Raw genomic sequence first — 14,060 nt, 5'->3', positions numbered from 1 at the left:
GGGGGGGGGGGTGCCCTACCACAAGGCTGACAATCAACTGATCGTCAGCATCAGGACTGGAGAGTCCTGGGTCCCAAACTGGGCTTGGTATGTGGGCAGCCTTGTCCTGTAGTTTCCATAGGGCCTGCAGGCCAAGGCTATCCACATGCTGAGTTTGTGGGGAGCTCTGTCATCAGGATTGGATAGAGGCAGTCCCTGGATCTGGGACATGGTACACCCCTGCCTGATCTCCAAGTTTGGGACCAGTACTGACCCCTGCCCTTACTGGGGTCCTGGACATAACCATTTTCTTCCTGATCCCTAGAATCAAGGACAGGGCAGCCCCAGGGTCTGAATGGCAGCGTTCCCCTTTTCAGTAGACTGTATCTTATGTGTCTCCTCTTCTAAAGTTTTCTCCCCCTGTGGTAGTTTTTTTGAAACTGTGTCAATGTGTGTTAGAAGTTATACCTGCATTGATAAAATTACCAAGTGTTTGGTTGAATGCATGCAACTCAAAAAACAGACATTTTGTTTAAATGAAAGCTGAGTTAAAAAATGTGCTTCACTTAAGTCTGATATGGAAATAAGCAGGCTAGGAGGTGACTAGAGAACAGGAATTAGGCACTATGTAATACGATCATATAAATAATATAGCAGTTAGGTCATAAATGATTACTTGGTTGTATTGTCTTTCCTTCTAGGTTTACAGAATGTTAGAAGTGACATGGGACAGCCCTGAGTGTGGGACATGGTTGCCCCCTCCTGATCCTTGGGATTAGGCAAGGCACAGTCCCAGATCTGGATGTGGTTGCCCCCTAGTCTGATCCCTGGGATTGGGCCTGGTGCAGCTACAGTCCTGGTTTGGCCATGGCAGTGGCATGTTTAGCATCTGAGGAATTTTCTGCTCCATCCCAAACATCATGCCTCCTGCCATGCATGTGTCATGGCAGGAGGCATGATGTTCAAGGTGGGGCATAACATTCCTCAGATTCCATTTGTATTATTATTGTAATGTCTGACAGAGACAATGGTGAACACCCAAAAAAGATAACCTGAACTGCAAACTATGGGTTAATTTGAATCTAGACATAAATGTTAACATGGTAGGCAGTACTTATTTGGAAGGAAAGAGGTTTTACTGGAATCCTTAAAACTGATCAGGGGAATCTCTATCTTAATTGCCTTCTGTTCTGAAGCTTTGTCTCTTTTTTTTAATTTGTATCAGTATGTTAGGAGTAACACCTAATATTAATAAGTAATTATTAATTATGCATTAACATAATTACAAGAATATATGTCAATAAGTAATAGACCAGGTGGTTAGTTGAGTGCATGTAATTTCAGAATTTTTCATCCCAAGAAATAGATATCTGGTTTTTACTTTAAATGGAAGCTGGGTTAAAAAAATGCATGTCAGTTAAGTCTGATGGAGAGGTGAGCATGTTGGGAGGTGACTACGGAACAGGACGTTGGCACTATTAAATATGTTAATTTATATGAATGTAAATAACAGAGATGTAAGGTCATAAATGATTATTCAGTTGTACTGTCTTTCTTCCTAGGTTTCATCCAGAGAATATACAAGAATTTCTTTCTATCAAAAAGACGAAGAGTGAAGGCTGGAAATGCGATGTAAGCATTACTTTGATTTTAGAAAGATCAGACATCTTGAAGACTTATACTAAGTTTTCAAAAACTATATTATATAGAAATTACTTAGTTTTATGGCTTAATATGCACTATAATTTTATGTTTGCTGTAGATCTCAGTAAGCTGTGCAGGCCATAATGAAGTTTTGCTTTTCTGTCAGTTGAGTTGAATTTTATTAATTGCTAAGTTTAGGACTTTGTAGCTCTGTATAAAGGACCACATTTCATTTTATAAGTGGCAAGGGATGTTAATTTTTTACTAAGTCCTCTGTCATGTTTTTGCAGCTATTTCATGTAAAATATGAATTTAGTGTTATGAGTAGCAGAAAACAAATATAGTATTAAGAAATTAGAACTTTATCTCAATAAGTTTTCCTTCATACTTTATTTGGCTGCATGTTCATGCCAACTGATCAGTTCACAGATACCAGGTGGCCTTTTGTGTCCCATAAATGAGGAGGATCCTCTCTTTGAATTCTCTAAGGAGGGTAGATATCAATGGTATTTCATTTTTTAAAAGAAAAAAATGAAAAGAACCCCCCCCACCACCACCACCACCACCAACTATATGATTTATCTTGTCAATTTCTTTAGTGTTTCTGGAATCAGATTTTTTTTTTTCTTAAGTAATTTATTTTACAAGAAGTGGAACATTTTTAGTTATCCAAATACTTACACAGTAGTTGTACCTACACTCATAAGGACCTGAACTTTTGAACAGGTAGCATAAGCACGTTCCTTTGTTAAACTTGCTTATTTTATGTTTTGATATGAGCAGTAATTGTTTGGGAGACAGGTAGATGCTTTGGAACTTCAGAGATGCTGGTGTACCTCCCCCAACCCCAAATCATTCTTGACATAGTCACTATCACAGTGGTAGAACCCTTTATGTAGGGAGTTCTGTTAATAGTCTGTCAAGTGCATGTTTAACAGTTCTTTCTTTCAGATGAGAAGGAAAGTTCATTACAAACCTCATCATTTAGTAAAAATTACTAATTATACAATTACAAAAATAATATGGAAATCTTAGATCCTGCAGAACTGACAGTACTTGCTTTCAAAGCTTGCATCTGTCTGGCAAGGGAGTAAGTGTATTTGGTAAACCCTGCCTTGTATACTACTTTTAAAATATGTTTGCCATTTATGTTGTTGGTGATCAGTAGTTGATCCTGGATGGCATAAAGAGGAATGTGGTAGCGATGGAGAGAGAACTGCCCATGTGTCCATCTGCTGAGACTGGAGTTCTCAGTGGCGAACCAGAGTGGGAGTACGACCATACAACTGTACCTACACTCTCTCTTGATTCATCCCTGCCTGTGATTTTGAAAGGTGGAATGGTGGTTATTTCTCTTTAGTGACACACATTAGAAAGATGGCACTGAAACTATGAAGCAGGGGTAAGATTTTAACATGTGTAACAGGGGGAGAATCTAGTGTAAATCTACTTCAAACATTTAGGCTTCAGAATGTTTCTATGTTTCACCAAGTGATGTGTACCAGTCTGAGGGCTCACGTGCTGAAAAGTAATTGTTTGAACATTAAACTTTGTGTGTGCGCACTTTTTGGACCATACAAGAATACCAGGTAAACTTCAATCCCAGAAGTTGGAATTATAAATGGAAGCAAACGGAACATTCTTGCTTTCACAACTCCTAAGTTGTGAGGAGTTATGGAGTCCTACACTTAGATTTGAATTACATTTATTTGGTCATAATTTATTAAATATGTGGTGTTATCTTCTGGGGAAAAAATACTGTAATTCAAATTTTCTCTCAAAATGACCTGTGTGATGCATGCAGTGACTGGAAGACATTGGCTTATGTTCAGTGGAAATGTAAATACTGGCAACAGTAATTTCCAACAAAATCAGTGGGAGCTGTTTCTCTTTGTAGCATGGTATTAGCCAGTGAATCTGAGACTTAACATCTACTTTAATTTTTGGCATTTGAGAGATGACATTCTTTACATGTAGTGCTATAATTGGTTGTAATCTGTTTATATGCAGACACAAATTTCATTGGTTAAACTTTTTTGTTTTGTTTAATCTGTGCTGTTGGGAAATGTACAACTGGAAAATAAGGGAGAACTAATCCAGATAATTTAATGTATTTAGTGAAATTGGATATATTATGTTGTGCAGCAATTAGAATTTTTCTGTTTACTGGGTGGAGCTATCATCTGTATGATTTAAAATTGTCAATACAAATGTTTTTCTTTAAATCTATAGTAAACACCAATTGTTTTAGGGGCTGTAAAAAACAACAAACAAAAAAAACCCCACGGTTTATTTCTAGTTGATTAGATGCTTGAACAAATGTTTCTGTCATTTTAGATTTGTAAGAAATCTTTTGCTCGAAGACTCCATTTAGAAGAACATATGATTCTTCACTCGCAGGATAAACCTTTCAAGTGTACCTATTGCGAAGAGCACTTTAAATCCCGATTTGCAAGATTGAAGCATCAAGAGAAATTCCATCTCGGTATAGAAACCTCTTTCTGACTTTTAAATTATAGATCTGAAGTAAACGTGTTCTTCTTGTGATGTGCATCCCTACCCAATTGGTAAAATTGGTCTGTGGGCAGAACCAGGTTCTGGACCTGGTGCCTCACCCAAACCCTGGAGGCAGGTAGAGGAGGTGCCATGAGCCTAATATAAGGGAAATCACTGTGCCCCAGACCTTTAAAAAGCAGGTGTGCAGCTGGAAGACCCAGCTGCACACCCAAGAATGCACCTGTAGCTGGGTTGTAGCCATGCTTTTTAAAATTCCCTGGGTGCTCATACCTAAACAGCAGGGAGAAGTTCTCCAGTCTCTGGCTTCTAGTGCCTAAGGAACTTGGACAGCCTGGCTGTGGGGGGATAAGAATCTCCTGTTAGTGTTTAAATTCCCCAGTAGGTGAAGCTTTGGACCCCACCCCCCAATAGCAGGGAGCCTCCAATTACCTGCATCTGATAGCCTGGCCAGAGTTTCCAGGTTTCAGCAATCAGCTAATTGTAGTCTTGGCCCTGACAACCATGGTCTCAAACAGGACCTGGGGTCTCCCAGCCAGTATTGACAATCAGCTAGTTTTCAGCTCACTGCAGTGGTGACTCCAACTGGCCCAGATCAGGAGCTGTATGTTGGCTCCCACCACAAAAATCAGCAGATTGTTAGCTGCAGCCACAGATAGCATAGGAGCTTGTTCAAATCCCCTGAATTCCTGGGTGCCAGAGCTGGCAAGCAGCTTAGTGTTCATTCTTTCTGGATCTGCAGGCACTCCACTTTCAACTTGCTGGTTCAGTGACGGTAAGTTTAGGAACAAATCCCTGATTGGTGCCCCGTGCCATGCATATATGTTACACTATAAACAAGAGAGTTGCACTCTTAATCTGTGCTAGGTGTTAGTATTTTACAAATACAGTAAAATCTTTGTTATCCAGCATTTAAGTAACAGGAAATTCTATTAACCGGAATTTCTGGCTGGTTGGTCATATGCAGGAGGGGGTGTGGGAAAGCTTGCACACAGCAGCTGCTGCCACCACTCACCACCTTGTGCTGCCGCCACTGCCAGCTCCCCACCCCGCTCCATCTGCAGCTGGGTTATTTCAGATAACCAGAATTTTTACTTAACCAGCAATCCCCTTACCCCGGGGATGCCAGATAACAAAGATTTTACTGTATTATATTGGTCTGACTATGGATTCCGCTTTTACATTTCTGTTAGCCACTACCAGATCTGATGACTTCCAGATCATGCTGAAGGTCTACTTCTTGTCAACTTTTCCTTCTAGGAACCTGAATTTGGTTGGTAGTGGCAATGCTAATTTCCATTTGGAAAAAATTCAGATGCACCTAAGTTATTGTTGTATATTAGTACTAAATTTTTGTTTTTATAGTAGTTGCACATGTTTCCAGAATATTTGATTTTGAAAATCAAACTGAAATATTACAGGATAAATTGCCAAAAGAAAAAAAATCTTGTACTTGAAATTGCCAAAAAGATTTGTTATAATATATCAATAATGTGTTAGGCCATCTTTTTGTTGCAGATTACAGTAAAGCAGCTCATATGCATTACTCACAACTTACTACTGTGTTGTGTATTTTCTGCCAGGACCTTTCCCATGTGATATTTGTGGTCGTGAATTTAATGACACAGGAAATCTGAAACGTCATATAGAATGTACTCATGGAGGAAAGAGAAAATGGACATGTTTTATCTGTGGAAAGTCAGTAAGAGAAAGGTAAGGAGTTACAGACACTTGACTTAGCCTTTGATTTTTTAATGTAAAAGAAAAGCTTTTGAGGTTTTTAAAATAGTTAACTTCTGGAGGTTATTTCAAAAGTAGTATCTCTGATAGAAGTCAACGTATGAAAATAGTTTTTGTTTATATTGAGGTGTAATTGAAATACTACAGCTTGTATTAAGTTTCTTTCTGTTTTCCTTTAAGAAGAAAATAAGGATAACAGAGAAAGATAGCAGTCATTTAGTCATATAAGCAAATCTAGTTAAGTGCACTTTGGGCTGTATACACGTGTAACAGGGGGTCCCAGCTCTGTCCCTCTTAGAGGGATAAAGAACTAGAGGGGACATTGGGGTCCCTTTAAGATTTGGACTTTAGCCTGGAGGGATAGATCTCCAGATTAGCCAGCAGCCACACAAGCACAAAGCCAGAAGCCTAAGGCTGCAGGGGAAACGTGGGCAAGCTGCCTGCTGTGAGCAACAGGTAGAACTGTAGCCAAGCAGTTAAGTGAAGCCTGCAGAATAACTAGATAGGCAGAAGCTGGCAGAGAAGCAGGCTTGTTAACTGATTGAGAAGAAACCCCTGGGCCTATTTACAAAGATGAGAGGTGGGTGATTGGAACAGGTGGAGTCAAGTAGTGGAAAAGCCTAGTTCTGGCTCCAGAGCAGGCAGTTTGGTTCCCTGATCTTTAGAGGGAAAGGAGCTCCTGCCAGTTTAAACTGTGAGAGAGAAAGCTGTAGGAAGATACCTTGAAGGCTGGGATGTAGCCAACAGACTGGAGAGAGGTTTTTGCAGCACTTAAGACCCAAGGCAGGGTTTATATTTGAGGTAGAAACTAGTCAGTTACTGTTTTGTGTTTTTAAATTAACTGGAGGCTTGTATTATAGGCCAGAGTATTGGTAGGTTGAAAAAGAGAGAACTCTGCCAGGACCAGGTGGGTGGGTGTGAACTGATGCCCAGACAAGGCTAGAGGATCTGTTGAATGAAATTAGAGTAATACTCATGAGGCATGGGTGTGGCTATGGGGGAGGCTCGAGACCATGATTAGTGCTCCTAAGGCATAGGTGAGGCTATGGTCAATGCACTGTGAGACACAGAGGAGATGGTGAATGCAGGGCACCGTTGCACAGATGGGAATGGGATTTTGAGTGGTACAAGTGGGCTAAGTCAAGCGTAGATTCATTCTTAGCCCACTTACAAACTCTTGGGACAACCTCCCAAATTAGCACACAGATAACATCAAGGCATGGCAGACAGAACAGAGAGGGTGGTGTTATCCTGGGGGACTGGACTGGAGTAGGACTAGATTGGCCACCAGATGGTGCCACGGCTGCCTGAGACAGGGTCTTGTCACAACACTGAATTGAAAACTTTGTGCTCTTTGTTTAGATTGACGGTATTGGGCAGGGGCAGGGGGTGAAGTCATCATTAAAATACTAGCTAGCAGTAACAATAAGGCATATAGTAATTACACTGGGCAAATTTGCATTTTTCATTAAGCATATGCATTTATTTTGTTTTCAGTAAAACATATTAGGTACCCTTTTCAGAAAAAAACTATTGAAGAATTTTTTTTGTGCTGTTTGTAATTTTGCCCTATGTTTACCTAACATAGTTTGTCAGTGTTGAAGGTATAGAAAACATGCAGTTCTACCAACACTTGTAAATGGTACTGACACCATTCTTAAATATTACCCTTTTATTTATTGTGTTACGCAGAACAACTTTGAAAGAACATCTGAGAATTCACAGTGGAGAGAAACCTCATCTTTGTAGTATTTGTGGGCAGAGTTTTCGTCATGGAAGTTCCTACAGGTAATGAAACATTTTTATTTGGAGAGAGATGTCACCTCTTCTTTACATATGGTGTTCCATGCATGTATGCGAGATGAACTTATGTTCAATTTCCTGTATTTTATGAGGGATAATATTGATAACACCAATACCATTGTTTTGGTTTTTTCCAACTCAAAAGGAATAATTACTTTAAACACAGTTTTGATTAAATAAATGTCGAACCATTTTGGTGGTGTTGCATGAAATCATCTCACTTTTAATAAATTAAATTTGGGACTCAAATAACATGACATCCTTTTCATGTAATAAAAATAATTTTCTTCATTCCAATCAAACTCCCAAGAAACAAAAATTAGTATTCGTCTTCCCTCAAATACAGTACAACTTATATTGAACTGATGTCTTTGAAGTCTTCCAGACTAAGTACTGTTCATGGAAAAGCCCTGGGAACTAGAAGAACCTAGCTTCTGTGTTTTGTATTTTCAAGTGAAAGTTATATTCTAAAAAAATAATTAAAATAACTGAATGGGTCTGTATGTGTCTTGATGACGCACAAAATTCAGCAGAGTTTTGAATCTAAGTAAAAATTATAGTTATCCACAAGCACTGCAAATTTAATTTGGAATATGAAAGTTGATCTGCATTATTTTTTTTTCTTGTTTAACAGTTAAACACTAATAAGTTGGAAATTTAATAATTTAGTTCTGTAAGCAAGAAAAGAACACAGGTGACCTGCAATGCTGTTTTCTTTAAGATGCTACAGTACTTCACAGTCACTTTTACAACCACAATCATATTAATACATTGACAAATGTATCTCTGTTTAATACAGACTTCATCTAAGAGTCCACCATGATGACAAGAGGTATGAATGTGAAGAATGTGGGAAAACATTTATCCGGCATGACCACCTAACAAAACACAAAAAAATACACTCAGGTAGGCATTGTCTTTGAAAATTGGCTTCAAATTATCAAGTGACTTAAGATGGTACGGATAGCCAATTTTGGATACTTATTTTTAATAGGAGAGATGTTTATGCTTGTTACTAATGTTACCTTTATTGCTTTTAGTACTATTTAAATGAAACTCTTATAAATTAAATATCTCTTCAGACATTTGCAAGTATGGAGAGCCAGATGTTTCCGCCATGTTAATAGAGTTGAGGGGAAGTCAAAAGGTGTAACTATGAATACTTTAAGAAAAGAAAAAAAGAAGCAAATTTGATAAAGGAGGATTTTTTTGAGTTCAGATTTCTTTTTTTTAATAGCAGTTGTGTGAAAAAATTAATTCCATAACACAGAAGAAGCTGTCACGGTATCTGTCAAAATTTGTACCCTGATCACTTTTAATATACAGTACAAAGATGAAAAAATGATACTTGTATTCTCTTGGTTTCTGAAGTTCCCTATTATGGATTGAGAGTCAGAACATAAAATGTATAGTAAGAGAACTGTGAACGCAGCAAGGTAGGTGAAAAAACAGGAGGAAAAAAATTAAAAAGCCACCTGTATATTTTGCACGTTGAGCTGAATGGAAAAAAGAATGGAAAAGTAGTTGTCTAAACGACATATTGGAGATTTCTTTCTTCATCCATTATGGGACCCAAAGGAATGTAAGACTCCCTAAAGTGTGGAAATTATTTTCTGAACTGAAGATATGAAAGTGATCAGAGTCCAAACTTTCTGCTTTAATAAGACAGCTTCCTATTTAGTGTTTGAAATTCTAACATTTGCTATAAAACAAAGAAATCTTTGAAAACTCAGAAACAAAAAAAATCCCCTTTTCTACTCCATATTTGCTTTTTTTTCCCCTCTAGAAAGTTACATTCTTTGACTGTCCAAACTCCCTCTACTTACATGAGAAGAAACATTCTGCCACTTTGTGGAGGATCTCAAGATGACTAAGAATCGAGACTTTTAAGCAACAGTATAAAAGATAAAAGGTAAATACTAAAACACCAGGGTGGGAAGAGATTATTGTGTAGAGGTAATACAAAGTTCTGAAAACTAACTACTAAACTGATAATGTAAGAGACATTTAAATTTGAGTTTACTTAAATACTTATGTGTATTTTGAGGTGTTTGGGGCTTGGATTGTTGCACAGGTAGTACTTTGTCTCAAAAAATGTAGATTTTCAGTAATTCTTCTGTACTTGATTCCTGTTCTCCTTGGATGGCTGTTTGGGGAAGAGCTTCCCAGTCATTAAAATTAGATGCTGCATTGTAGGGAGAAGAGGACAGGGAAAAAATAGCCAAAAATAAGGAGATGGATAAAAATTTAAACTCTTCTTGGACCATCCCAAGGTCTTGAAATCTTAATTTTGGACAATAGATAATCTTTTTGGTGTATGCTCTGAATATGTAATAAGAAAGCTTTAGGTTGGCTGAGGCCTTTGAACCAAATACAGTTATGAGTAAAGAGTTAATTATTTTTGTGAAGCTTTTGAATTCTTTTTACAATTTCATCAAAACATTATTTTCTTCTTTTATAGGTGAAAAAGCGCATCAGTGTGAGGAGTGTGGAAAATGTTTTGGCCGTAGAGACCACCTCACTGTACATTATAAAAGTGTTCATCTAGGAGAGAAAGTATGGCAAAAGTAAGGGATTTTTTTTGTTTGTTTTTTAAAACATTTCATTATTGTAAATGAAGATTGGACAGATTTTTTCCTGTGAGGAAACTTATGTGGGAACTGCTTTTATCTGCATTTCTCATATGTCAAGGCCATTTGTTGACGCTGATTCATATGCCAGTCCTTTTATCTTATTATTTTCTTAACACCCCTTTCAGTGTCTTGACAATCTAAACAAGACCAGTTTCTTCTGTTCTCAGTTAGGCTAGTAACACCAAGACTCAGATGGGGTGTCAGTAGCTTTAATATGTTCGTTAGTGACTAAATCAATGTTGCTTGTGTATCTTCTATATAATGACGATTTACAGATTAGTCAATATTTCTGATGTGTTAGAAGTCAGTTCAGAAATGCATAAGCTCTCCCAGAAGTGCTCTTTACAGAATCGGATAGAGACCAGCTTATCAGGGGATGTTGCAGGGTAGAGGTGCTGGGGGTGAGGAATAGCAACAACAGAGATGTAAACCTTAGTGGCAAATCTAGTAGATGAATTAACTGGAGTTTACTGTACTTGAAGCAGTACTGTACTTGGACAACCTGTAGGGCTAAGTATAAACAATCTGAAAGGCTGAATCAGTTTAGTTTTCACGGGTGACTCTAAACTGCATAGATTGAATCAATAAGCAAGTAAACAAAAATTAACTTTTGATTCTGGAAATGCAGCCATGTGCCTGGAGTGGCCCAGGCCAGAAGCCAGGCAGCACTAGAGCCCACCTCCCTGCTTGGCTGGAGCAGACAGCTTGGGCTAAGGCTAGCCTACCTACCTTGTGGTGTGGAGAGGGGAGGCAGGGATTGAGGAGGGGGGTGCAAAGCATCCTGGGCTGCTGGGGGACTGTGAGTTAACTTGAATCTGGAGGGGATCTGGGACAGTTGTTCAGTAAAGCAATTCAACATAAATCATCTAAGTCTGATACTACATCTGTCCAGGTTTATCTTAAACCGTCCATTTTGAAAGTGATTTATGTTCATTGAACTTCAGTTGTGTTACAGATTTAAACCAGTTTCCGATCACTTATACCGGTTTATGTGTAATTTCTGTCCCTAGCCTAGTAATGTAGAGAACAGGAAAAAGCTTTCGAGCTATCGTATCAGGAAGCAGTGTACCAGAGGTTTAGAGAAGTATCAGCAATGATGATTGATATTTTACAGGTTTAAAGGTTAGCTTCAAATGTTTATTCTGTTTTTGAATAACTACTGTAAATCAATGTAGCAGATTCGAGCCACAAGGGTGGCCATGATGCCCTCTGCTGGCTATGTGGCTCCTGCCTGGCTCGGCCTCTAATGTGGCCCTACCTTAACTGCTCGCTTGCCATGTCTTGATGTTATTAAAGTTAAGAAAGGGAGGCTGCCCACGGGCCTTAGAGAGAGCCTGAGTGCAGTCAACTCATCAATGGGTCCTTCCTGGACCCTGCTAGTCTCAAGCAGCCTTTGTGTTAAATAGGCCCTCTCAGCCTGGCAGTGCCCCTGCAGGGCACCTATAGCCTGAAGGGCAAATTGCATGGCTACATTCCTCCCCTACAGCACAACCCAAGCCTCACAGGTGTTACTGCTTCAGCAGGTTACTTTCCTTTGCCCCTCTTTGGACTCTGGGTCCTCCAACTCCCAGCCCCTCACACAGTTCCTCTCTGGGCTAGGGAAACCTTTGTACCATGTTCAGCCCCCTCTCTGGACTGGTCAGCTCGGTTGCCTTATTACAACCCTCCTCTGGGCTGGGGAGCCCTCTGTGCCCTGCTCAGCTTCCTTTGGGCTGGCAGGCTCTATTCCCTTTGCCTTCTATCCCATCCAGCCCTTTCCCTGGGCTGGGGAAATCTCTATGGATCTTGAGCCCAAGGCTAGGCTATCAGCCCGTACTCCACCTGGAAGCTGCCTCTCAGGCAGCTTCTCCCCTTAAAATGGCAGGCACACCACAGCACCATGCTACAATTATCCATAAAAGCAGAACTATATAAAATAATTACAAGGTTGTCTAGCTTGATCCAAAATATAAAGCTTTCATTTTCAGTTACAGTCTGTCTGCCTGCTGAAACAAATTGTGTTGTTCATTTGTTTACTTGGACTTATATTCTAGGCTTCCCACTATTTTTAATTTGTTAAATATGACAGCTTGCTACTAGAGAGAAGATTTATTTTTGATGTTGAACAGAGGGTGGACATAAAAGATGGTTCATTTGGGATTCTGTAGGGAAGTCTTGAAATGCTGTTTGAACACTCGGTGCTTACACCTCTTGCAGAACATAAGATTAAAATGAGAAGAGGCTTTAAGGGTGCGTTCAGATGAGTGTGCATGTGTGGTTTATGACACCTCAGACCTGTTTGTGGCATCTCAAATTGCACACGGTGAATGTGCAACTGTGCACCACATTGCAAATTGCAGTGTGGTGCCAAAATTTGATACCAGGATACGCCGGTATCAATTAAAAAAACAAAACAGAAAAACCCTGCAAAAAACGGCATGGTGCACATGGCAGCAGTACCAGCCAGAAATGGAGCATGGCCATCTAGACTCTCAGGTCCTAGCCCCAGCCTCCCCTACCCCACCCAGGACAATTTGGCACATGCGGAAGTGTCCATGCAGGGGCATGCCTGAGGCACAAAGCAGTGGCACAAATGTGTGCTGCTCCTTTTTGTGCCCCTGGAAACACATACCTTGCACGTGGTGATGCGCCCTAAGGGGCATTCGTGAAAAGTGGATACCCAAAGAACTTGAACACCTTTTCCAGTTACAAATTTTATATTGCAGTGTAAATGTACAGAAAAATATATGGAAACTTTTATTAAATAACCATTATGCAGTTAGAGATTCCACAAAGGACTTGATACATATTTGAGATGTTATTAGAAAAAAACCGTGAGCTTCTAATCAAAACGTTTTCTTTTTTCAAGATATAAAGCAACGTTTCATCAGTGTGAAGTTTGTAAGAAAATTTTTAAAGGAAAATCAAGTCTGGAAATGCATTTCAGGACACATTCAGGTATTTTTTTTTCACCATTGCTGGTTATCTTTTCTTAAGAGTGCATTTGAAAAGAAAATGCATCTATTCCTAACAACCAGAAATGTAGCCAAATAGCTGTTAGCTGGCTCAAGATCAAAACTATTTTAACTCTTCAGGTTTTAAGACTACTGTGAGCAGCAGTAAAAGGATATGGATTGAAGTACCTCCTCCTGTAGATTGCCCCTTTCTGAATGCTGCCCTCTGAAGGTATTGATCGTACCATTCTTAACTGCCCTAAAGGTTGTAGTTAAGGCTGCAAAAGTTCATTGCATCTTGCATCAGCCCATTGATTGCTGATGTACATTATACATTCTTATGCTTTCCAGTCATTTTGGTACTCTAGACCAGTGATTCTCAATCTGTTCTGTACCAGGACCCATTTGTAAGCATTCATGGCAAGTCCTGACCCAATAAGTAGTTAAAGTAAAAAGCACAACAGTATTTTGGTCCCAAAATCCTTGTTATACACTACAAGTTAAAGCAACTCAACAGTCTTAATTTTAAAGATAGAAATCAACATCAACAGGAAAACTAACAATATCAACATATGGCCCTCCATTGCTCCAAGTGACATTCATCATTGTATAACATGCACAATTTAGAATGGTGGTGCCCCTCACTCCCAACTTGCAGCTCACTGGCCCTGCTGGTGCCCTTCACTCCTGACCCCCTGTCCCCAGGTCCCAGCCCCTCAGTGTGTTGGGCAGGGATGGGAGTGTGGGGTGGAGGAAGGGGTGCGCCCACAGCAGGCATGGGGCTGCAGCCTGGCTAGACCAGCACAGGCAGGAG

The 14,060-nt window shown here is 39.6% G+C and overlaps 1 protein-coding gene across 3 annotated transcripts in view; it reads left to right on the top strand.

Moving 5' to 3' along the window:
- Nucleotides 1-14,060, top strand: part of ZBTB41 (zinc finger and BTB domain containing 41) — a 40,898-nt gene that overhangs the window by 12,203 nt on the left and 14,635 nt on the right. For all 3 annotated transcript variants that reach the window (XM_019502036.1, XM_019502035.1, XM_019502034.1), the window contains 7 exons: nucleotides 1,542-1,611; nucleotides 3,961-4,108; nucleotides 5,721-5,850; nucleotides 7,570-7,665; nucleotides 8,480-8,586; nucleotides 10,142-10,247; nucleotides 13,162-13,250. In XM_019502036.1, the coding sequence (XP_019357581.1) occupies nucleotides 1,542-1,611; nucleotides 3,961-4,108; nucleotides 5,721-5,850; nucleotides 7,570-7,665; nucleotides 8,480-8,586; nucleotides 10,142-10,247; nucleotides 13,162-13,250 (746 nt within the window). The remainder of the gene's footprint in view (nucleotides 1-1,541; nucleotides 1,612-3,960; nucleotides 4,109-5,720; nucleotides 5,851-7,569; nucleotides 7,666-8,479; nucleotides 8,587-10,141; nucleotides 10,248-13,161; nucleotides 13,251-14,060) is intronic.

The sequence above is a fragment of the Gavialis gangeticus genome, unplaced genomic scaffold, assembly GCF_001723915.1.
Source record: "Gavialis gangeticus isolate Ggan-Ray unplaced genomic scaffold, GavGan_comp1, whole genome shotgun sequence".
Lineage (NCBI taxonomy): Eukaryota > Metazoa > Chordata > Crocodylia > Gavialidae > Gavialis > Gavialis gangeticus.
Note: the sequence above shows the minus strand (reverse complement) of the source record. Positions and strands in the feature narration are given on the sequence as shown.